This window comes from Microtus oregoni, unplaced genomic scaffold (assembly GCF_018167655.1).
Source record: "Microtus oregoni isolate MIOR12 unplaced genomic scaffold, Mior012 000114F_ref0000099, whole genome shotgun sequence".
Classification (NCBI taxonomy): domain Eukaryota; kingdom Metazoa; phylum Chordata; class Mammalia; order Rodentia; family Cricetidae; genus Microtus; species Microtus oregoni.
The window spans coordinates 449,072-472,993 of NW_024544743.1; the positions used below are offsets into that span (position 1 = coordinate 449,072).

At 42.4% G+C, this 23,922-nt stretch overlaps 1 protein-coding gene across 2 annotated transcripts in view; it reads right to left on the reverse strand.

The window, feature by feature from the left end:
* Window positions 1-10,044, reverse strand: part of LOC121443911 (ubiquilin-1) — a 39,757-nt gene extending 29,713 nt beyond the window's left edge. For both annotated transcript variants that reach the window (XM_041645670.1, XM_041645669.1), the window contains exon 1: window positions 9,718-10,044. In XM_041645670.1, coding sequence (XP_041501604.1) covers window positions 9,718-9,870 — 153 coding nt within the window. In that variant the 5' untranslated portion in view covers window positions 9,871-10,044. The remainder of the gene's footprint in view (window positions 1-9,717) is intronic.
* Window positions 10,045-23,922: the final 13,878 nt, after the last annotated feature.

A 23,922-nucleotide genomic window follows, 5' to 3' on the forward strand; every position in this document is an offset into this window, starting at 1 on the left:
GCTTTATTGCTTGCTAACAAAATTACATTTGTTCCTTACACTGTTCTTTTAAAGAACTATTTATTTCTATCTTATGTGTATGGTGTTTCACCTACATGTCTGTGTATCACATGTGCACCCGGTGCCTGTAGAGGCCAGAAAAGGGTGGATCCTTTGAGACTAGTCACCATGTGGTTGCTAGGGATCTAATCCCGGTCCTCTGCAAGAGCAGCAGATGAGAGTTCTTCACCGGTAAAGCCCCTTTCGACCCCTTTAGCCATTTCTACTAGGTAAGATTTCCAGGGTACACTCTAACAAGCTACAGAAGCTTGCACTTTCTGTAAAGGGCTACTGAACACAATCAAAATATTACAACACCAGCCGGGCAATGGTGGCGCACGCCTTTAATCCCAGCACTCGGGAGGCAGAGGCAGGCGGATCTCTGTGAGTTCTAGACCAGCCTGGTCTACAGAGCTAGTTTCAGGAGAGGCTCCAAAGCCAGAGAGAAACCGTGTCTCGAAAAAAAAACAACAAAAAAACAACAACAACAACAACAACAAAAAACCAGAAACCCTGTCTCGAAAAACAAACAAACAAACAAAAAATTACAACAGGCCACAAAAAGTCTATTTTGTTTCTAGAGGCCAGACCTGTCCACTGTGAAAGTAGCCAGCCAGCCATACACAGTACAAAAGCAGACAGGAACTGTCCTGCCATAGTTGCTGATCTCTGTCTAAGAAACTCTTTTAAGTATTAACGTTTTTTTTTTAAAGTATTAACTTCTTAATTTTTAGGAATTTCTGAAGCAGTTTAACACTGGTGGCTTTAAATCTACCATTGTGAGAATATTTGCCACATACAAACAAGTGTAAACATTCCAAATCTATGCTGTTTCTCTTAGAGAACTGATTGACAATCATTTACCAACTTAACATGGACTCTGCAAGAAAGTAATTTCTCAACACATCTGAGAATTTATCAGTGGTCAGTGAGATGACTCAGCAAGTGCTTGCAGTCAGGCAGGATGGCCTGAGTCCCATCAACAAACAGGTCTGACAAGGCGGATAAAGGACAGAAGTCGTTCCCAAGGGTTGTCCTGACTTCCATATTACATGCCCTGTCCATATTACAAACATACAAAAGACAAATGTAACAAAACAGCTATTACCAGTTACAACCCATCTTTGATTAAATCCAGTGAATAGGGGCTGGAGAGATGGCTCAGCGGTTAAGAGCATTGCCAGCCCTTCCTAAGGTCCTGAGTTCAATTCCCAGCAACCACATGGTGGCTCACAACCACCTGTAATGAGGTCTGGTGCCCTCTTCTGGCCTTCAGGCATACAAGCAGAAAGAATATTGTATACATAATAAATAAATAAATAAATAAGTTAAAAAAATAAAACCAGTGAATACTAAAATCATTTCTATGAGCCTGAGGATCTCTCCCACTGAGAACTGAAAAGCCAGGGAGACAGCTTAGAGGTGGCAAACATTGCTATCTATTCTAGGAGCGATTCCACAGCCAAAGACCCAACTCCTGAGTTGGCCTGATTAGCACACGCTAAGACACGCACACACACATGCAAAATAAGATTTTTGTTTTTTATTTTGTTATTGTTTTGGTTTTTCAAGACAGGGTTTCTCTGTGTAATAGCCCTAGCTATCCTGGAACTCGCTTTGTAGACCCATGCTGGCTCCCAATTCACAGATCTGCTTGCCTCTGCCTGGGATTAAAGGCACCACCATATTCAGCTCACAGATAAAATAAGTTAAAAAAAAAAAAAACTTTTAAAAGAGTTGAGCTGGGCCGGGTATTCACGCCTTAAAATCCCAGAACAGGAGAGGCGGTGGCAGAAGATTCTTTTTTGAGTTCAAGGTCAGCCTGGACTCAAGAGAATTAAAGGACATCAGGGGTACGTAGAGAGACCCCATTTCAAAGAAAAAACAGAGTTCTGAGCTAGAAGAATTGATGCATTAAGGGAAAGAAGGTTAAGTTAAGGTTTCCAGGAGATGGCTGCCATTTGTATATGCCCACAATGAGTATTTATTATTAGATACATATCACTGTGCAAAACTCTTTCAGATCCAGCCACAAACACAATGTTTATGGAGTCTATATTATGCATCAGGCTCTAGGAACAAAACAGTAGCAATTACCTTTCTTAGCAAAGAAGTATTAAATAATCATAACTATATAATTTTGAACTGTAACAAATTATAACACAAACATACATGTGCTAATGGTATTGTGAGAAAAATGCAACAGGTGACCCCAATCTCACCTGGGCAATCAGAGAAATTGACCTCTGCTCTGCAATTCAAAGGACTGATGTCCGCTAAAGAGTAGGAAGCAGGCAAGAGCAAGCTGTACAAAAGTAGTAAGGCAGGGATTAAGGAATCCTGCCATTAACTCAGATTTTAGGGTAAATAAAACTTTATTTCTATGCAGAAGGATACCAACTGATGAACAATTTTCAGATTTTATTCTGGGAGTAAGTGGGAGGGCAGAAATAAGGAGAAGCCAGAAACTATCAGTAAACTACAATGTAATTTCCAGGCAAGAAGGGCAACTTAGGGGACCAGTCCTCAAGTGTTTCCAGATATTACCTGTCACTCACTCATACCACTACAGCAATGTGTTACCAAGACACCATTTCACCCAAGAACTGCTTATGCAAATCTCAATTATTGGCACTATACTGGAAATTAAAACTTAAAAATCTAAAATGTGGTGGTCCATGCCTTTAATCCCAGCACTCAGGAGGCAGAGGCAGGTCAATCTCTGTGAGTTCAAGGCCAGCCTGGTCTACAGAGCTAGTTTCAGGACAGCTAGGACTGTTACACAGAGAAAACTTGTCTCGAAATACCAAAACTCAAAACCAAACCAAACCAAACCTTCTTTCCATATTACAACAGTCTTCAGAAACACAGCTGTAATTTCCTAGTAGAGAAAGTTGCACTAGGGGGTGAGAGATGGCTCGGTGTCGAGAACAAGGGATGTTTTACAGGGGACCTGGGTTCTTAGCACCCACATAGTGGCTCACAACTATCTGTAACTCCAGTTACAGGCCATCAACATACATGCAGGCAAAACACCCATCCATCCATTATTTTTAAAAGCCTTTTTTTTGCACTGTTTTAAATTGTTTTTATATTCACACTGTTGTGGGGAGGAGAACACACAGAACAAGATGCGCAAGTGGAGGTCAGAGGACAACTTCCGAGAGTTGTTCTCTCCATCCACCACGAGAAGCTGGGAATCACCTGACAACTCACCCCTTGACACACTGAGCCATCTAGCCAGTGTATTTGCAAAATCATTTTAACAGATGACAGCTGGGTTTTTCTGTGTGTTGCAAATATCCCATAATCTCAAAATCTGCCAAAAATAATTTGTGACACTTAAAACACACACACACACACACACACACACACACACACACACACCATCTCTAGCCAATCGGTGGATGGCACACACCTTTAATCCCAGCACTTGGGGGCAAAGGCAGGCAGATCTCTGAGAGTTCCAGGCCACGTCCAAGAGTTAGTTCCAGGACAGCCAGGGCTACACAGAAACCCTGTCTCAAAAAGCAAAAAACAAAACAAAAAAAACGAAACCAAACAAAAACAAAAAAACACAACATCTCAAAATGGCTATGACACAGCCATCCTAAAAAGGTATTAGTAATAATAACAATATCTTAGTGACACTCAACAGCCACTAGATCAGTTATTATCAAAGACAGACAATAGCAAATGTCAATGAGAAACTAGTAATTGAAACAGCCAGTTTAGAAAATACTTTGGCAATTAACCAGAGAGTTAAACAGTTGCCATGTGATCCAGCAATTCTACTTCTAGGTCTACACCCAAGAAAAATGAAACCATATGTATACAAAAAAAGCACAGGAATCATAAGTGTTCACAGAGACATTATCCATAACAAACCCCAGAAACTGACATGTCCAATAGGTGATACAGAAATAAAGTGTGGTAACATCCATATGAACCACACACGGAACACCCGGCAGTTCCAAGACGGTTCAGAAGGTAAAGGTATGTGCCAGGACATCTGGCACTGGCACCATGACTTCAGTCCTTATGAGCCACAAATTACTTTCTGATCACCCCACAAATACACACATGAATAATAAAAATGTTTTTTTTTAAATATTTATTTATTTATTATGTATACAATGTTCTGTCTTTGTGTATGCTTGCAGGCCAGAAGAGGGCACCAGACCTCATTACAGATGGTTGTGAGCCACCATGTGGTTGCTGGGAATTGAACTCAGGACCTTCGGAAGAGCAGGCAATGCTCTTAACCTCTGAGCCATCTCTCCAGCCCCCAAAATGGTCTTTTTTTAAAAAGCACTGCTAGACTATTCGGATGACCTATGAAAACATTCTAAGGTAGACACAGCACAAAACCATAATCCCAGTACTAGGAAGGCTGAGGCAGAAGACAGCAAACTGAAGGCCAACCTGTGCTCTCCAGGGGGAACTTGCTTTAACAACTAAAACAATGAAGAGTACAGGGTTTGTCTGAGGTGTGGGGTGTGGGTGACGTAAGCCCACGACTGTTCTTTAAAAAACAAAACAAAACAAAAAGTCAATTAGCCAGGTGGTGGTGGTACGTGCCTTTATCCCAGCACTTGGGAGGCAGAGAGACAAGTGGATCTTAGTGAGTTTGAGCTGGCCTGGTCTACAAAGTAAGTTCCAGGACAGCCAGGATGGTTACACAGAGAAATCCTGTCTTAAAAACAAAACAGAGCAAAACAAAAGAACGTCAATTACAGCTTAAAGACGTCAACTGAACCAGTCTCTGAAATCTTAAACTATGCTGTTAAAGTTGAGCCATCTCTGCTAAATAGAATCATTACATCAGTTCTTCACAATTCATTAGGGATCACAAAACACGAATCTCAGGGACATATATCTTCTGATTCTGGTTCAGACCAGCCTTCTGGATAAGATGCTATCCAGAAAAATACAACAGAAGCCACAGAAATGATTTCAAACATTCAAGCAGACACAGTGGGAAGTGGAGACTGAGAATAGCACGTCGGTAGAGCACACAGCACAAGGGGCTCTGGATTCAGTCCCCAGCACCAAAAAGAAGTCAGATCCACACTGACATATTATTTAGTGTAGTATGTGCAAAATATTATTTTAACCCATACCACCTCTAAGATTACTAAGGTTTTTGAAAAACACTACATTCCCCAAACCTGGGTGATATCTTCTAGCTACAGTACACCTTAACTCAGAGCAGCTTCTCCTCTACAAGCTCAACACCCACAAGTGGCTCTCAGCATCAAGATGAGCATGGGGTTCTACAGGCCTGGATGGCTTAATGTCAGTGTTACCTGTGAGGACTGAGAAGTACTGTCATCTCCCTCATCAAAGAAGGGCCCACATTCAAAAGTTATGCTCCATTCGCTACACCCCCACCCCCTCTCTATCTTGCCTTTCGACAAAGAATCCTGGAATTCTCAAAGCTGCCTGTAAGAGCTCATAAGTAGCAGAAAAAGCCTCATTCAAAGAAGTCAGGACACATTTGCCTTTTCCAAAACTATATGTGATAAAAACCCCTTATTAATGAAACCACTGTGGAACAGAAATTGTTCCAGTTACTTGTAAACAGCAAATTATATATTACACAATTCATTCTAGCTACTCCCTGAAAAAAAAAGTTTTGCACTAATTTGAGTTAATTTCAGGCCTTATTAATATATATAAAACAAATATTCATTAAATGCCAACTGTACATAACACTGCATAAAAATCTTGTCTCTACTTGTCAGTTACACACAAAAAGAAATCAAGAGTTAAACTGGGCCTGGTGGCGCAAGCCTTTAATCCCAGCACTCGGGAGGCAGAGGCAGGTAAAACTATGTGAGTTTAGGCCAACTTGGTCTACGAAGAGAGTTCTAGGATAGCAGGACAGTTACACAGAGAAACCCAATGTGTGTGTGTGGGGGGGGTGTTAATTTACCAACTTAATTTACAAACTACCAAGGAGGTTTATGATAACTCATCTAATTAATCATAACATATTTATATAAATACTATTTTAGTATAATGTGTGTTACACAGATACACTGAAATTTTAAATAGAAAATGGGGGATAGAAGCCGGGAGATGGCTCAGTGGGTTAAGCACTTCACACAAACCCTGAGAACCAAGTAATCCCAGGCCCGCATCAAAGTGCTCATACAATGAGCTACCACAGACAAGAAATCCCCAGGAGAGGGCTCACAGCTATCCTTGATTATGAAACAACAACCCTATCACAAAGCAAGGGGGAAGGCAAGGATGGATACCTGTGTTGTCCTCTATCCTCCACACTCATGAGGCTCTGGATAGTCCTCTCCCTCTCTTTCACACACACAGCACACAGATTTTTAGGAGAGACTCCTCTGCATAATGAAACCCATTACTCTGTATGTTAACACATTTTTTTTAAAAATGTGACTTGCCGCCGGGCGGTGGTGGCGCACGCCTTTAATCCCAGCACTCGGGAGGCAGAGGCAGGCGGATCTCTGGGAGTTCGAGGCCAGCCTGGTCTACAAGAGCTAGTTCCAGGACAGGAACCAAAAGCTACGGAGAAACCCTGTCTCGAAAAATCAAAAAAAAAAAAAATGTGACTTGCCAGGCAGGAGGCAGTGGTGGCGCACACCTTTAATCCCAGCACTCCAGAGCAGAGGCAGGCAGATCTCTGAGTTTGAGGTCAGTCTGGTCTACAGAGTGAGTTCCAGGACGGCCAGGGCTATAAAGAGAAACCTGCCCTGAAACAAAAGCAAGCAAGCAAGCAAGCAAGCAAACAAACAAACAAACCCAAACAAAAAATGTGATTTGACTGACAGCATAAGCTTTTAATATTATCTTTTCCTTCTTCCCCCTCACAAGTTAAGAATTTTCAGAATCAAATATTTCCCAGCATCAGCCTGCCATTTGAGAAGATGTGGGGGTGCACTGAGGATTCAACCAGGGCCTCCTGTATTTGAACCACATGCTACAACACTGAACTATAACTCCAGCCCCATTCACAATTACTACTAAGCATTTTTAAAGGAAACCCTACTGCCACCAAATATCACTCACTGACAAGCTTTAGTCTATCAAACCTAGTTCCAAAGGTAGATCTTTTCTTGTGCTGCAAACAGAATTGTACAAATAGTCTCTGAAATCTGCTTTATCTTTTTCTTGTATATGTTTCTAAGTGTATTCTCCTCATTCAGCAGTTCAATGTATTTCAGTTTGCGGTGCAAGGGGCAAGCAAGCTTTCAACTTTTATCATATTTTCTGTTTCTACAGAAAACAGACAAGACTTTAAACATTAAGCAATATCAGAATAATTTACTTTAGGAAAGTTTTACTTTTACTCATTAAAGTCATTTTTAGTTACAGCATAGTAAAGTATAAACTTCTACGGAATTTAAAATTGTAGTGTCACATTACAAAAAAATTCTTAAAATGTTTACATAAATATTTTTCTATTTATAAAATATTATTTCTTATGTCTTGAAATAAAAAGTGGAAGCTGTCAGGATGATGGAAATCTAAATTGGGAGTCTCAGAAAGACTCGAAAGCTTCATAATTTAATTTTGCTACACAATCATTAAAAAAACAAAAAACTGCTTATAGCAATTATTAGCAAGGATTCAGGGAAACAGAAACACACATCCATATGCTGTTGACTGTTTACAAAACTAAATAGAACTGGCCAGGTGTGGTGGTGCAGGCCTTTTTAAGCCCAGCACTTGGGAGGCAGAGGAAGGGGCAGATGAATCTGTGAGTTCGAAACCAGCCTGGTCTACAAAGTGGAGTTCCAAAGTGAGTTCCAGGACATCTGGGGCTACATGATGAAACCCTGACTTTAAAAACAAAACACAACAACCACAAGCAGGGCGCTTTAATCCCAGCACTAGTGAGGAAGAGGGGGGCGGATCTCTGTGAGCTCGAGGCCAGCCTCATTTACAGAGTTGCAGGGTAGCCAGGGCTGTTACACAGAGAAACTGTCTCAAAAAACCAACCAAACAAACAAACAAATAAAACCTACAACAAAACAAAAGCCAAAAACTAAACAGAACTATCCCAATGCAGATAAAAGCATAGTCTCAAAATGACTTGGTAGGAGACTGTTCACAGCACAGCAGCCAGCTGCAGACAAACCCTGGGCAGCAGACTATGGAATATTCATGGTGTGGACAACCACAGAGCAGGTAAGAACTGAGCTGGGGACATGGTTCAGGGGCAGACGGGAGCCTGTGCCTAGATGTAAATCTCAGGGGTGGGAGGACTGCACACATTCACAAGGATGAATCTCAAAAATATGCTGAGGGAAAGAGAAGAAAAAAGCCTTACCCAAAAGACGGCATTATATACAGCTATGCTTATGTGAACTTCTGGACAGGAAACTCAGTCTCTGGGGGAAAGGAATTCCCACAGGCGTGACAAAACGTGACTTGAAAATAAAAGGTGAGGCAACAGCTTGTCGTCAGCTGTAACAGGCTACACCTAGCTGAGCGTTTGGCCGACACAGGTGTAGATAGATGGGTAGTGAAAACTGGCAGCAACCGTGTGCATCTCACTGAACCCCCAAGTTAAGTGGAGTAAGGTTTTCAACACAGCTGCCCTCGAGTTACTAACACAAACACTGCTTATGAGCCTCCTAAGGTAAGAGCGATCTTTACAACTTTAAAGTGTATTTTAGAACTAAGAGACGCACAGCACAGCGAATGCGGGAAAACGTCAACCGTGGGTGAGGCACACACATGCTGGGAAACACAAAGATGGCCAACTTTTAGCTGCGTTGACAAACAAGGAACGATGATTCAGTCAACAAGAGTTTCAGCTGATGCCACACGTCCTCCCGCTTCACAAAACACGACTTCACCTTTGGAACTAGATAACCGTTCTGAGAACTTAAAGGTACATGCCCGTGGTAGTAAATTGCGTCTTCGCACAAAACTGCTCACAGTGTTGGAGACTGTCAACAATTCAAGGGCTCTAGAATATGTTGAAAAGATAAATTTGATTAATTCTACCAAGGCTCTTAATTAGTTGCAAATTTTGTTTTCCTGGACAGAGTTTAAAGCAATTATCTGTTTTGTAAGCTTTCCCATCAACACCAACTTTGTTTTCTTGCGTTCGGTTGCAACTACTGATACCCAGCCAGGTAATGCTCCCGTTCCCTAAAATCAAACAAAAATCTATCCAATGGCTGGCAGCTAAGTGATGACGAACGGATTGAAACAGAAACAGTAAGTCGCCTATGAATCAAAGTCATTTACTTTCTCCTTCAGGAGTGAGCTTTTACAATGTGATTGAAAACAATTCCCACGTCACAATTTTTATATATAAAAGGCTGAAAAGTAGAAAAAGACTTCAGCACTCAAAACCCAGAACTAAACCTCCACGTGCTTCTCACCCCCAAATCTCTCCGATTGGCAAGCAGGTAAAACAATGACCACAGCCCCCTACCCAGCCTGGCCAAAGGCCGAGCGCCGCCCGCGCCCTGCCTCCCCGCAGCGCCCGGCTCCTTTGTGAGAAGTGGGGTCCCGAGGCCCGGGGCTCGGCGGTCGCGGCGCAGCCCAGCCCAGGCCGCGCGGCCCCCCAGACCCCGCAGAGCTCACGCAGCCGAAGCCGGCGGGGCCGCCGCCCGACCCGGCCCGGCCGCCCTTCCCACCCCGCCGGCGACACGGCGGCCGCCGGGCCCGGGGCCTCCTCACCTGCTGGACCGAGCTGTTCTCGGGCACAGCGAACTCCTCCTTCTCTTTCGGCGTCTTCACCGTGACCTTCATGATCTTGGGCTCTGCGGGGCCGCCGTCGGCCGCGCTGTCTTGCGCGCCCGGGGGGCCGCCGCTCTCCGCGCTCTCGGCCATGGCGGTGACTCAGGCGACCGGGACACTGAGGGGCTGCGGCCGCGTCGGCGGGGCGCGACAGGTTGCGGGGGTCGCCGAGGGCGTGGAAACGCGCGCTGCGAGTGCAGGCCCCGAGTCGGGCGATCGGCTGCCGTGTGGACGCGGACTCTCTCCGCGTCGCCGCCGCCGCCACCGCCACCGTCGCTTCCTCCTCCCACACCTCCCCCACGCCCGTCGCCGGCGCCGCGCGGGGCACGCTGGGTAACGCGCTGGCCACCGCGCCGACTCCTGGCGGCCGGGGCGCGAGGCACGCCGGGAAGCGCCTTGGCGAAGGAGCCGAGTCATCGTCGCCGGGGTCGGCGTGGCTTTCTTGGCTGGTGGGCGAAGCGCGGCCTCCTCCGGTGCGGAAAGAGCGCTTGGGTGCGGCGGGAGAGCGCACCTCAGCTCGCTTCTCCGGCTTTTAGTTAGAAGAGATTAGCCCGGGTTTCTGGAAGGGACCGTGAGGGTGCACGGAGATGACGTCACGGCCAGCGAACTTGCTAGAAACGGCCTGGCCCTGGCGCTCACTGTCCTAGGATCCTCCAGACCGGGCCCCGGGGACAAAGGCCTGCAAAGACCTGCAAAGTAGCGTGGCGTTTGCCCAGGTGGGAGGGGCTGGGCTTGTCCTAAGTCCCTGCAGGGGAAGGGGCTTCAGGGTAACTGGGGACCTCCAGCGCCATCGACGGCACTCATTGTTTCAGTGAGGCCAGGGCTTCCCGTCCTGCAGTCAAACCGGTTTGGTCGGAAAATAGAGCCGCCCTTGTCTGTCTTCCGAGCTGTGTGGGGCAGAAACAGGATGCCCAAGACTGTCCACCCTGTGGGCAGGATTTAGCCTAGCTGATATGTGCCTTTAGTAGTCCGTCCAATTACGTTACAGTACCTCTCAGGCACGAGGTGCCTTCAGGTTGAAAAAGTATTTCCAGTGTAGTGTAGGTACAAATAAGTGTTAGTCCCACGGCATTTCTATGAATCAACATTGCACAAATGGGAACTCTGACAGCATACTGTAACCCAAATATGCAGAGACATTCCATAGTTTTGCTCTTGGGCCATCGAACCCTGTTCTATGATTAACTACTGTTGCATAAACACTTCTTAGCAGAGCCCTTTGAAATCTGGGTCAGAGTTTTGAAGGTGTAAATTGCAATACAGGTATCACTTGATATCACTTAAACGTCTGCCAGCATTGTTCGATAACAGGAAGAAGTTACAAGCCTTATGTCTAGGTGTGAGAAGATTATTACTTCTCGGGGTAGAAAGTTTCACCGTTGGGCAAGCAAGCATTTTGGAATTTTCTCCTGTATATTTAAGCCAGATCTCTTCCCAACCTCACTAGTTCCCTGTTCCTGTCTGGTTTTCCTTCATGCTGTATTCTCCCTAGGTTGCCTCTCATGCCTACAATGTCCTCACTTCCCCTTTCTTTATTCTCATATCCCCTGGAAGTCTTCATTCACTCCCTTGCCCGTTAGGAACTTGAATTCCCGTGCTCTAACAAATCCACTGTAGATAACCTCTAACGGTGTACATATCGAATAGCCCTGTAATTGTGTGTGTTTCGAGGCGGTTTCTCTGTGTTGCCCTGACTATTCTTGAACTCACTCTGTAGACCAGACTGGCCTCGAACTCACAGAAATCCACCTGCCTCTGCCTCCTGAGTGCTGGGATCAAAGGCGAGTGTCACCACCACCCAGCCGATATTGATTCCTAAAAATTTCTAATATAGCATGTTGTGAATGACTGTCCTCCCAGCCAAGCAAGCAACTGCCACCTTGGGGAGTTCAGCTGCATTCTTTTGGAAAAGGTTGATCCTTTCTGGCCTTGACTCTTACACCCCATCATGGAGTGTTATCTAGCCTTTCCCAACCACCAACTTTTTTGCAATGCTGCCCTATTTGCACACGGCCCCAAGGAAGATAAATAGGCCCTGAAGAAACTTAGAGGAGGGGACTCATCACTGCTGCATAAAGGCTTTCCAGGAGCACCTGTGTCCACATAAGGAGCCCCTCACCTCTGTTCTGTTAGGAAGTTTAGTAAACTCACGGCTTCTCCCAAATGAATTTTGGTGGAATCAATTCATTGTTGCTGAGACCTTGGAAGGGGTAGCCATTGCTTATGTTGTCCCCTGGGAAGGAATTTTAGCAATATGCCATAATTTATGAAGTATTTAGTGTATTCTTCATTGCTTTAATCAAAAGATTAGTACAGCCAAACATGAGCCTCACTGATGGCTTTGGTGTATATAATCAGGTCGACAATCAAAACGACCACCACAGTCAAGATAGGGTGTCATCAATTGCCCACCACCATGATGTTAAAGTGACAGAGTCATAAGTTACAAAGGACTGCTGTCAATATAGACAGGGATCTGTAAACTTCCTCCAAGGACAGGGGTCCAATGGGCCATACAGCCTCTGTCTAAAATGTTCAGCGGGAGAAACATTGCTGATCTAGATGTCTATTTGACTCTTTTGGGGGGCAGCTTTTATTAAGTGGTTGATCTGGAGGTAATTATAAGAATATATTCCAGGGTTGGCGAGTTGGCCCAGTGGCTAAGTGTTTTGACTGCTCTTCTAGAGGACCCGGGTTCAATTCCCAGCACCCACATGGCATCTCACAACTGTCTGTAACTCCAGGTCTAGGGGATCTGATGTCAATGCATAAAAAGTTAAATAAAAAATTAAGAAAAAAATTTTAAAAAAGAATATATTCCAATTGGTCTACATTTACTTGAGTACAATTAATTCCAAAATACTGAATCCAGGATAGATGGGTAGCATTTCCCAGTTTTCTTGCAAACGGCCAATTTAAATTGCCAGCTTGAGGTCACTTGGTCATAAAACACCTGTAATTAGACCATTCAGCTCACAAGCTAGTTTAAGCAGCTCCAGCTATATATAGTGGCTCAAAGCTTTAGTCCCAGTATGTGGGAGGCAGAGGCAGGCAGATCTCTGATTTCAAGGGCAGTCTGGTCTACAGGGGGAGTGCCAGGAGAGCTAGCGCTACACTGAAATCCTAGTGTTGGGGGGAGAATTCCTTGACAGCATGAGTTAACCAACAAGAATTTAGAGCACCATTTAGGAAGTTTAAGCCTGTGTGTAAGAATTAATATAGTTTAAATGCAATGTCATACATTTGTCGAATAAGGAGGTAAAAGTAACGCACACTCTCTACGTTACTCGCTGTGCCAGTTTTACCTCAACTTGACCCGAACTAGAGTCATCAGAGAGGAAAGAGCCTCAGTTGAGAAAATGCCTCCATGAGATCAAGCTGTAGGCAAGCCTACAGCCCCTGGGCTTTTATTTACCTGTTCTTAATTAGTGATTGATGTGGGAAGGCCCAGCCCATTGTGGGTGGAGCTACCCCTGATAGGGTGGTTCTAGGTTCTATAAGAAAGCAGGCAGTCAGTGGTAGAGCTTGCCTTTAATCCTAGTCCTCTGAAGGTAGAGGCAGGCAGATCTTTGTGAGTTCGAGGCCAGCCTGGTCTACAAGAGCTAATTCCAGGACAGCCTCTAAAGCTACATAGAAACCCTGTCTCAAAAAAAAAAAAAAAAAAACCAGCCGGGCGGTGGTGGCGCATGCCTTTAATCCCAGCACTTGGGAGGCAGAGGCAGGCGGATCTCTGTGAGTTCGAGACCAGCCTGGTCTACAAGAGCTATTTCCAGGACAGGCTCCAAAGCTACAGAGAAACCCTGTCTCGAAAAAACCAAAAAAGAAAGAAAAAAAAAAGAAAGAAAGCAGGCTGAACAAGTCATGAGGAACAAACCAGTAAGCTGCACCCCTTCATGGCCTCTGCATTAGCTTTTGCCTCTTTGAGTTCCTGTCCTGACTTCCTTTGATGATGAACAGTGATATGTAAGCCAGATAAACCCTTTCTGCCCCAACCTTCTTTTGGTCATAGTGTTTCATCACAGCAATAGAAACACTAACTAGGACATTTCCTTATAGTGCAGTCTGCACGAAATAAATCCCAAGAACTTTAATAGAGGATCTAAAGTTCCAGGTCATCTTCAGCTGCAGTTTGAGGCCTACCTAAGGGGGGTGGGGAATGCCTCTTTGTGAAAGTCTGTTTGGTTCCACATCTGTGTGATACTCAGAATGAATCTTGCTGTGGTCTCCCAGTCTGTAGTGTTGGCAAGACCCTTACAAACTTACATTTAATTTCATGATTTTTTTTTTTTATCTAGCTGGGATTTACTTGGGATTTGGGCTATCCCAGTGCACCTTCCTGTGGCATGGTCTGTTAAGCACAGTGCTACTGATTATGGGAACACACCTCCCAGTGCTGCCCATCTCACAGAAGTGGCCGGACTGGTTCTCCTGGGAAATGGAACACAGTGTAACTGCTCTGGCAGGTAGGCTCTGGCTACAGTCTTATTGGTTTTCAAAATTGCAAGCCTCATAATGTCTTTGCAGATGACAGATTTAGCCCACATGGTTGGATTTAAATGTGTTTCCTGAGCTCCTCTAATGTAAAGATTTTGCTGCTCTGTGTTATGGATAGCACAGCAAATAAGCTGTATGGAAATGGTAGGTGTTCTGCAGTAACGAATTTTCAAACTGTTTCATGAAGTAAATCTAGGATAATAAGGTATCTTAGGAAAAACAGGTCTTCAGGACTGAAATCAGGTCTGTAGGGAAAGGCTTTTAGTTCTGCAGCTGTCGGAAGAATCTATCCCTTCCTTGCTTTTCCAGTTTCTAGAGGATACCCATGTCCTGTGACTTGCTGCTACATCATTTAATCTCTGCTTCGGTGGTCACTTTCTGCTCTGTGTTTGCCTTTTCTCTTCATGAGGGCATCTGGCCCCCTTTGCGTGCAACAATGTAGCCAAGAATTCTGTCTTCTAGACGACAGGTGTTGCGGAACAGTTTCCTCTGAGACTGAAACATTCTATCCTGCAGGGAAACTTAATTAGGAAGAGAAACAACTCAAAATAGCTTCAGACCAGATTCTCTTTGTCCTCTCCCTACCAGAGTAAGCAATAGGAAAAGAGTTGGAATGAAGATTCTAGGACAAGCCAAGCTGCCTGGAAGACGGTTACAACAACTGAGGCACCAAGAAAGAACACTCCAACCCGATAACGTGCCTGTATTCTGTGCAGTGAGCTTCACCCATGCTGGAGTGGGCTTTGCTGATGCTGCTTTGAGTCATTGCTGCTGCTATAAGTAACCCCTCACACACATTCCTGTAAGTAATCCCAATAAAACTCGTTAACTTACCAAACTGAACTTTGGTGGTATCCCTACTTTGGTCTGTCCTGGGATCCCATTGGGTTGAGCAGAGGTATGTGTTGTGTCCCCCAGGAAAAGTTTTGTCACACAACAACATGCAAGCAGAAGGATCCCTTGGAGAAATGTATTTCAAATATCCGCAGTCTTGACTGCTGGAGTCTTGACTGCTGGTAAACTTTCCTGTGAGTGTGACAGTTCTCTGGCCACTGATCAATCTGAACTCCAGATTCTAGGCCAAACCACCTCAATTTGTTTTACTCTGCATAAAATAAGGCAAATTTTGTTCCACTTTTTTCCCAATTGGATGCTCCTAGTGTAGGAATAACACATACAACAGTCACATGAACAGTCATCCCTCTGAGAACTCTTGGAAGTGGCCCCAACCAGTCCCAGCTTTAGGTGTTTTTCTCAGTTATCAGAGATCTGTTGAACTCTGAGACTCTTATGACGAACCCTAAGTCACGGTGTTTTCCAGAGTGGGATTTACTGCTGATTTTTGTATAATACAGTACTGGTGATGTATGTGGTACCTCTGGAAAGAAAATGTTAGTAATTACTAGAGGCCAAAATTGTGACCTGCATCAGTTGGGAAGTACAGGTAGGCAGGACCTCAAGATGGTTGATAGCTACACCTTAGTTGAATATTAAGTCTAACTCTTGTTTATGGAGAAACTGTCTAAGGGCAATCAATTCAAAATATGATATCTGTGCCCCTCAGAAAGTAGCATTCATCTATCCTACAGAATGGCTGGCAAAGGGAAAACAGGGATTCAGTGGGAAAGAGACTCCAGAGTGTGGACAGGTGTTTTGCATAGAGTCCCTGCTGTCTTACTCTACAATTAATTATACTTAGTGGGCAGGACGCAGACGCGAGGCCTAGCCCTCATTCTCTGAGTGACAGTCATCCTCACGAAACTTGCTGTAGTTTGTTCTCACAGGTGGAGAAGACTGACTACTGTTGACTGTGGCTAGAACTGTCTGATGCAGACAGCAGACCCAGCCAGTTCAGGAGAACCTCCTCAGAAAGCTTTCCTGTCTTAGTTAGGGTTTGTATTGCTGTAAAGAGACAGCATGATCACAGAAACTCAGCAGCTTTCCTTTAGTCTAGAGGTGAATCCCATAGGCTCTTCTAGCCTTAATCCCAGAACCACGTAGCCAAAGCTGCCAAGTTCTGCTGCTTACTAGGGCTAGAACATGACTCCCTTGTTCAACTGCATCTTCAACATCTGTTTTCCATGGTTTCCTTCACTGCCTAAACTTGGCTATTCTGGAACTTGTTCTGTAGACCACGCTGGTCTCCAACTCAGAGATATGTCTGCCTCTGGAGTAGAATTAAAAGTGTGCACTATCACACCCAGCTCACACCTAACAATTATTGATTTTCAAAGTAAATCTCCAGTTTCCTATGCCACCTCTTTTGTCCTTATTATTACCCTCTAAGAAATGGCCAAGAGGAGGCTGTTCTTTTCTGGGGACAGCCATATTTAGTGACAAGAATATCTAGTAAAGTGTGTGGACTAAAAATGATGACGATAGAATGTGAAGTGATTTTGATCTGAGATGATTTTGATATATATTCCAATACTCAACTATACCACATGCCAATGATTGATGGAGAGTACAGATGATCACTCAGCATCTTGGCCATTGGTACACTGGGGAATGAGTGACCTTTGCAATGAAAGAGTCTCCAACTGTCAAATCTCACCAAGTTAGAAAAAGACACATTAGCATTAAGAGCCACAACCATGTAACCATGTGATTAAAATCAACTGATTGGAATGGACTAGAAATACCATAGACTGAACGAATATCAACCACAGAATAAACCGTCTATATCCCTAAGGGGCTTCCAGAGACCTCTGGCGATCAATAGACTCAGGGCGTGATCTCATTCACTGAGGTAGATGTGTGAGCTTTCATCAGGGGCCACAGTCACTGCAGCAGATACACGGACGGCTCTGTGACCAGTCTGTACATCGATGCACACAGGCAGCAATTGTAACCACTCAAATGCTTCAGAAAATGTAGCTAGTCTTCCTCTGTTCTGCCCACCAGCTCCCAAATAACCACACAGAGACTTATTCATTCTGAAAGCTCAGCTGCTAGCTTAGTAATAATTACATTTACAATGTCCAGTCAATTTGCATTTGGCAAATTTAAGAAAATACCTCATTATGTATTGTGTCTTAGCCCAAAGTTCTATATTAAAACCATCTTGTCATAATTTGTGTGAGCATCCTAAAAATGTCATTTTAGACCTTAAAATATCTTTTTAAATGAGCAAGCTTTCATGTTTTTCAACCTTATAAATGTTACATCTCTTATGTAAGTTTCTTTTCTGAATTTGGATACAAGGAAGACTATAAAACTATAACTATCTAGTCCTCAATCTCCATCAGAGACCCAAGAAGGATGAAATATTACTTGAGTAAACACGAAGTGCAGAGACACCAACTTCTGAAACTATAGAAGTAACAGAGACATCTGGCTTCCTGGACAGCCAGGCAAGGTTCCTCTGTAATGTTGGGGCATCCATCTTAGCCTACAGGCCTAGAATATCTGACAGACTTTGCTGTAAAGCAGGGATTTTTGAAGGACTGTCCTACCTTGTCTTGACAAAGTTCAGCAGCCACTTTCTTTTGTGTCCTGAATATCCAGTTAGGACAGCATACTGTCAGCAGTGAAGGTAAGGGCAGTTTCTTGCCCAAATGGCTAGCTTTTGCCACAAAAAAAAAACAAACTTCACGAGGACTTTCTTCAGTGTCCATCTTTTTTAAAAGTAGATTGGTGCTGTCAGTAGATGTGTCTCATTGTCATAAATAGCCTTATGTTATTTAAACATCTTAAATGCCATATTCTGTAGATCTCTGAAGCATTTGAAGACTGTCTATCTAAAATATAACTGTTTGACCTTGAAAACATACCTAACATGATAAGTTTCTTATAGGTGACTAACCTGCATTTTTTTTATTTTTTTATTTTATTATTATTTTTTTTGTTTATTTTTTTCAAGACAGGGTTTCTCTGTGGTTTTGGAGCCTTGCATTTTTTTTATTATCCTAAATAATGACTTTTAATAATGACTTTCAAGGACTAGAAATTTGCATTACATTATTAAATGAGCTGCATTGGTACACTACCTTAAATATGAGTAGAAATGTATGTACAGTATGTTCCAAAAATACCTTTGCATCAATATATAAAAATCCATAGCAATGTAAAAATTTGATACTAGTGGTTGTTCAAAAGTATACTCAACAATCTACCCTTTTTTTTTTTTGGAATAATCTACCCTTTTTATCTCATCATTTTTATACTATATCCTCATTTCTTTCTCTTCATAAAGAGATTTCTGAATTTAATCTCCTTTGCTCAGTTTTTTTTCTAATCAGGACCAATAATAATTTGTAACTAAGCCCCTTAAACAATGATGAACATCCATAGACCACAGAATGACCAAAATCTACTTATCCCATCTATTGGGAATGTAGGCTTGTGTTCTTTTTTTTCTTTTTCTTTTTTTTTTATTTTTTTTATTTTTTTATTTTTTTTTAAATTTATTTATTTATTAAGGATTTCTGCCTCGTCCCCACAACCGCTTCCCATTTCCCTCCCCCTCCCCCGATCAAGTCCCCCCCCCCCCCCATCTGCTTGAAGAGCAATCAGGGTTCCCTGACCTGTGGGAAGCCCAAGGACTGCCCACCTCTATCCAGGTCTCGTAAGGTGAGCATTCAAACTGCCCAGGCTCCCACAAAGCCAGTACGTGCAGTAGAATCAAAAACCCACTGCAATTGTTCTTGAATTCTCAGTATTCCTCATTGTCCGCTATGTTTACAGTGTTCTGTGTGCATGTGTGCCTGTAGGCCAGAAGAGGGCAACAGATTTCATTACAGATGGTTGTGAGCCACCATGTGGTTGTTGGGAATTGAACTCAGGACCTCTGGAAGAACAATCAGTGCTCTTAACCTCTGAGCCATCTCTCCAGCCCTAGGCTTGTGTTCTTTAGACTGCTTCCTGTTGTCTGAGAGTACTGGAATCTTTGGGAGACCCTGATAAAATTAGGATAATGGTCAAATACTAGCTATAATAGTCTATAAAGTTGGCCATCTCAGCATCTAAGTTGAAATTCTGGATGTAGAAAACTGCAACAGAGGCACTCTGAGATGCTGGATCACCTAAACTACCCGTTTTCATTGGTATCTGTTCCCATTGCTCTGAAACACACAAACTTTCAAAGGTAACATACATCTCTGCATTAACACAAGAATGGATTGTGCATTGTACATAAGCCAATCACAGATGGGGTTTGGTTTTATGTTTGAGTGGGTAAAATATATATCACCTGTCATGTAGATTTTCTAGGTTTATTTTTTTATGTCGATAACCAGGATTTTCAGGGGGCCTTCCCAATCAAATCTGATCTCTATTAACCTTGAATGAATCCATAGCCTTTTGTTTTATGTGGAAACAAAACCATAACCTCTTCCCAATGTAACTTATTTTTTACTTCCATTTGAAGTTAGGACATTTAAAAAATATACAGAGGTTGGTTTAATTCAGCAGTCCCTTTCATAATGCCATATCTCTCAGCAGCTGTTGTCTGTTCATTAGCATTCAAAAAATTCAAAATTAACAAAGCACCATATAAGGTCCAAACTTCCTATGTTATATTTCCCATCCACTCATGCATTTTTCTCTTTTTTATTTTATATTATTATTATTATTATTATTATTATTATTATTATTATTATTTGGTTTTTCGAGACAGGGTTTCTCTGTGGTTTTGGAGCCTGTCCTGGAACTAGCTCTTGTAGACCAGGCTGGTCTCGAACTCCCAGAGATCCGCCTGCCTCTGCCTCCCGAGTGCTGGGATTAAAGGTGTGTGCCACCACCGCCCACCCGGCCTTTTCTCTTTTTATTTTTTATTACTTTACGTCTCTCTTTAAAGAGTATATTATTTTAAAGCTATTTTTATGACTGTTTATATCCTTTTTTTAAACCTACATACATTGTCAAACATACTGTAACCTATTAAGAGTTTTATTTATTTGTTAGTCTGAACCTGCTTTACTGTGTGGCTGTTACCTTTTGTGTCTACATGAGCAAAACCCTAAACTGTCATGTAGCTTAGCTCATGGTGAACTGGTGATTTAAGCCTGCAGGCCATGGTTGGGAGGCACATCTATGTACATGAGAGACTGTGGGACTAAGAAGCTGCATTTGGCTCTGGTTTTGTGTGTTTGGAACCCTTTTGAGCTTTCTCTGATCTTATGTGGAAATATGTGTCCATCTGCTGCCATCCCCATGCCATTTGTAATGAGTCTTTCTATGTCCCACCTGCCAGCTCCCAAATAACCACACAGCTTTATTATTCATTTTGAAAGCCCAGCCTTAGCTTAGGCTTGTTCCCAACTAGCTTATAACTTTAATTAACCCATTTCTCTTAATTTACTTTCTGCCTTGTGGCTTTATTACCTCATCTCTGTAGTGGCCATCCTGCTCACTTTCTATCTGGCTGGCAACTCTGCCTTCTTTTCCCCAGCATTCTCTCCACCCTGAAAAATCCTACATAACTATTGGCCATTTAGTTTTTTATTAAACCAATCACAGTGACATATCTTCACACAGTGTAAAAGAACAGAAGAATTGACCCTTATGAACATGAAATGTGGTTGGGTCAGCAGCTATGATTCACTTTCATAATTTATGGCCACAAAATTATTTTAAATCTACTAGTCTTCAGTATGGCAAGTCCAGTTAGGCCCCTAGTAATAACTCAAGAGAACAAATACAGAAGGTTTAATAAAGATGGCAATTGGTGTCTTAGCTAGGGTTTCTGTTGCTATAATAGAGCACTGTGACCAAAGGAAACTTGTAGAGGGTTTATTTTATCTTCCAGCTCCACATTATAATCTATCCCTAAAGGAAATCAGGGCACAAAGTCAAGCAGAGAAGAAAATTGGAGGCAGGAACTGAAGCCGAGACCATGGAGAAACACTGCTTACTGGCTTGTTCATCATGACTTAATCAACCTGATTTCTGAGAACACTCATAACCACTAGCATAGGGTTGGCACCACCCACAGTGAGCTGGGTTCTCCCACATCAGTTATCAGTCAAGAAAATATATCAAGGCCAACCTAGAGGAGGCATTTTCCTAATTGAAGTCCCCTCTTCCAAAATGACTCTAGCTGGGTCAAACTGACATAAAACTAACCATCAACTTGGTTAGAGATAATAGGTAAACCTTAAATCCTGCTCGTAAGTATACTGGTTGTAACGGCGTAAACGAATGCAGACAGATTGTAAAAATATATATAGCTTTAATGGCGAAATAGACTTACAGAACCACCGTTCCTTCGGAGACCAGGAAAGCAGAAAGGGACGGCTGGGAGCACGCTTGCCAAATTTATAGGCCAACATTAGCCCAAGGCGAACATGCCTCCTAAGGGGCGGGACTTATCCCTACATCTCCCCTTTTTGTCTAAATAGGACAGAACCAAACCAAATACAACTATATACAATAACAACAAATAATCAATATAACAAACAATATTGAGAATAAAAGCTTTGCTAAACATTCTATCTCAAGGAGTCCAAATAATGTAGAGAGTAACTACAATTATATAATCTTCAACTCCATCAAAGATCTGAGAAGGGAATAAACACTACACAACAAACGAGATATATCCAAAATGTGCAACAATTGACAGAGACAACTGACTACCTGGGCAATCACCCAAAGTCTCATTTGCAACGTTGAGTCAACCAATTTTGGCTAAGGCCTAACATAACTGACATACCATTATTAAAGGCAAGGAACTTTTCAAAACTATCTTACCCTGTCTTGGCAGGATATGACAGTCCTGTTTTATCCATTGATGCATACTCTGTATCTCTGTCAGTGGTTGAGGTATAGGCATTTCTTTGCCCCAAGGCCAGTTCTGCCAAAAAGAAAGGTTCCAGGTGGAGTGTCTTTGGTGCTCAACATTCTCTCGGGAAATGAGCGGTGTTGCCAGGAACAATAGTGTCTCACTATCACGAAACTCTGAGTTAGATTAAAGGCCATTTTCTACAGCTCTTTGAAGAGGTTGAAGATTATCTATCTATACTGAGTATAATCTCTATATATCTAAAGAACCTGATTAGTCTGATTATAAATGACAAACTTAGATTACTATTTATCTATATAATTCTCAATATCTATCTAACTTAAAGACTAAGACAATAAACAACTGTGTAACAAATGAGGATAATGACCTCCAAATATAAACACTGTACAAATATACATTGCAATATGGCAAATATATATCAATACACAAACATTATATAAGTATCTTAATCAGAGGTAGAAATGTACACTGCAATATGGTAAATATATACAATATATATATATATCAATACAATATATGTCAATACATAAAAATGTTTTAAACAGACATAGAAACATGCATGCATACAATAGTCAATATAATTTAACTTTGTATCAATATACAAGAATCTATACCAATATATTTGTCTAAAAGCAGTAACTCACAATTATAAATCTATTATCCCATCATTCCCTCTTTTTTTTTTTTCAAAATGATCCCTGAGCTTATAAAATTCCTCCCACAACCTCCCAATCCCTAAATGACGTCCCTAACACAGGGGTAAACTTTACTGGGAGAGGGGACATCGTCCTCTAGAATTACTTCCAGCTGTCATGGGGGCGATGTTCTTTCTGGGGGATCCTATGAAAGTAAAATGATGGTTAAATTTCAAGATCAATGTCTTTTAAAATTGCAAATAGTCTCTGAATATTTTGTGGCGGCCTGGCCAGAATGTTGTACAAGATGTGCACCATTTCAGCTAACCAAGTTGGGATCGTCTTGTGTAGCTGGTATCCAAAACAGGTCTTGTAGTAGAGCTATGAGTATCATGACGTCATAACAACCAGGTAGAGTTGTTGTTGTGGGGCCCCATCTTCTTCCTGGAAACTTCAAATGTCACTTCAGGAAAAACTCATTGTTTATTGTGAAAAACTTAAACATTAATCATATAGACATATATAGACATACATATATATTCAATGAAAGGCATGATAGATATATTCAATGAAAAGTATGATAGATATGAAGAAAAGCAAAGATGTTTTCTAAACTCATATTTCTTTCTGTCCCATATCATGGCTCTTGACATGAGACAGAAACTCCAGAAACTCTGGGTTTTTCTCTTACTAACAGGCTTGGAATTGGAGAAGGACTGAGCCAGAGTCCAACTTCAAAACCAGCTCTATATATTTATAAAGAAATGTTTAATAAGACATATATATAAAAATTAATACTTACAAAATGTGTCCATCCATCAGTAATTATTCAGGGTCCCTCAATTTCTTTGAAGATGAGTATTTTCCTGTGGAGATAAGAAAAGAACCCTGCCTCCAACCTATCTGTATTTCTTACCATCAGTATGCTCACCATCCTTGTGAATGAATTGCTATTTATCTTTTCCAAGTGGCTTCTCTTCTTCAAACCGAACCTTTATTAATTTTGACGGCATCCACAATTTTTCCTCACCTGTGGAGATAAGAGCAAAACCCCTTCCCCAATGTAGCACATCTCCTGGCTTCCATTGTGAGGTCAGCACATCCTTGAAATAAACTGGTTGATTTAGTTCAGTAGACTTTTCCATTATCCAATGTCTTTCTGCAGCCGTTGTTCCCTTCTCATTAGCGTTGAGAAAATTCAAGGTTAACAAAGCATTATGTAACCTATTTCTGGGGGTGTTTTCCACCCCTTTCTGTTTGTTCAACATATCCTTT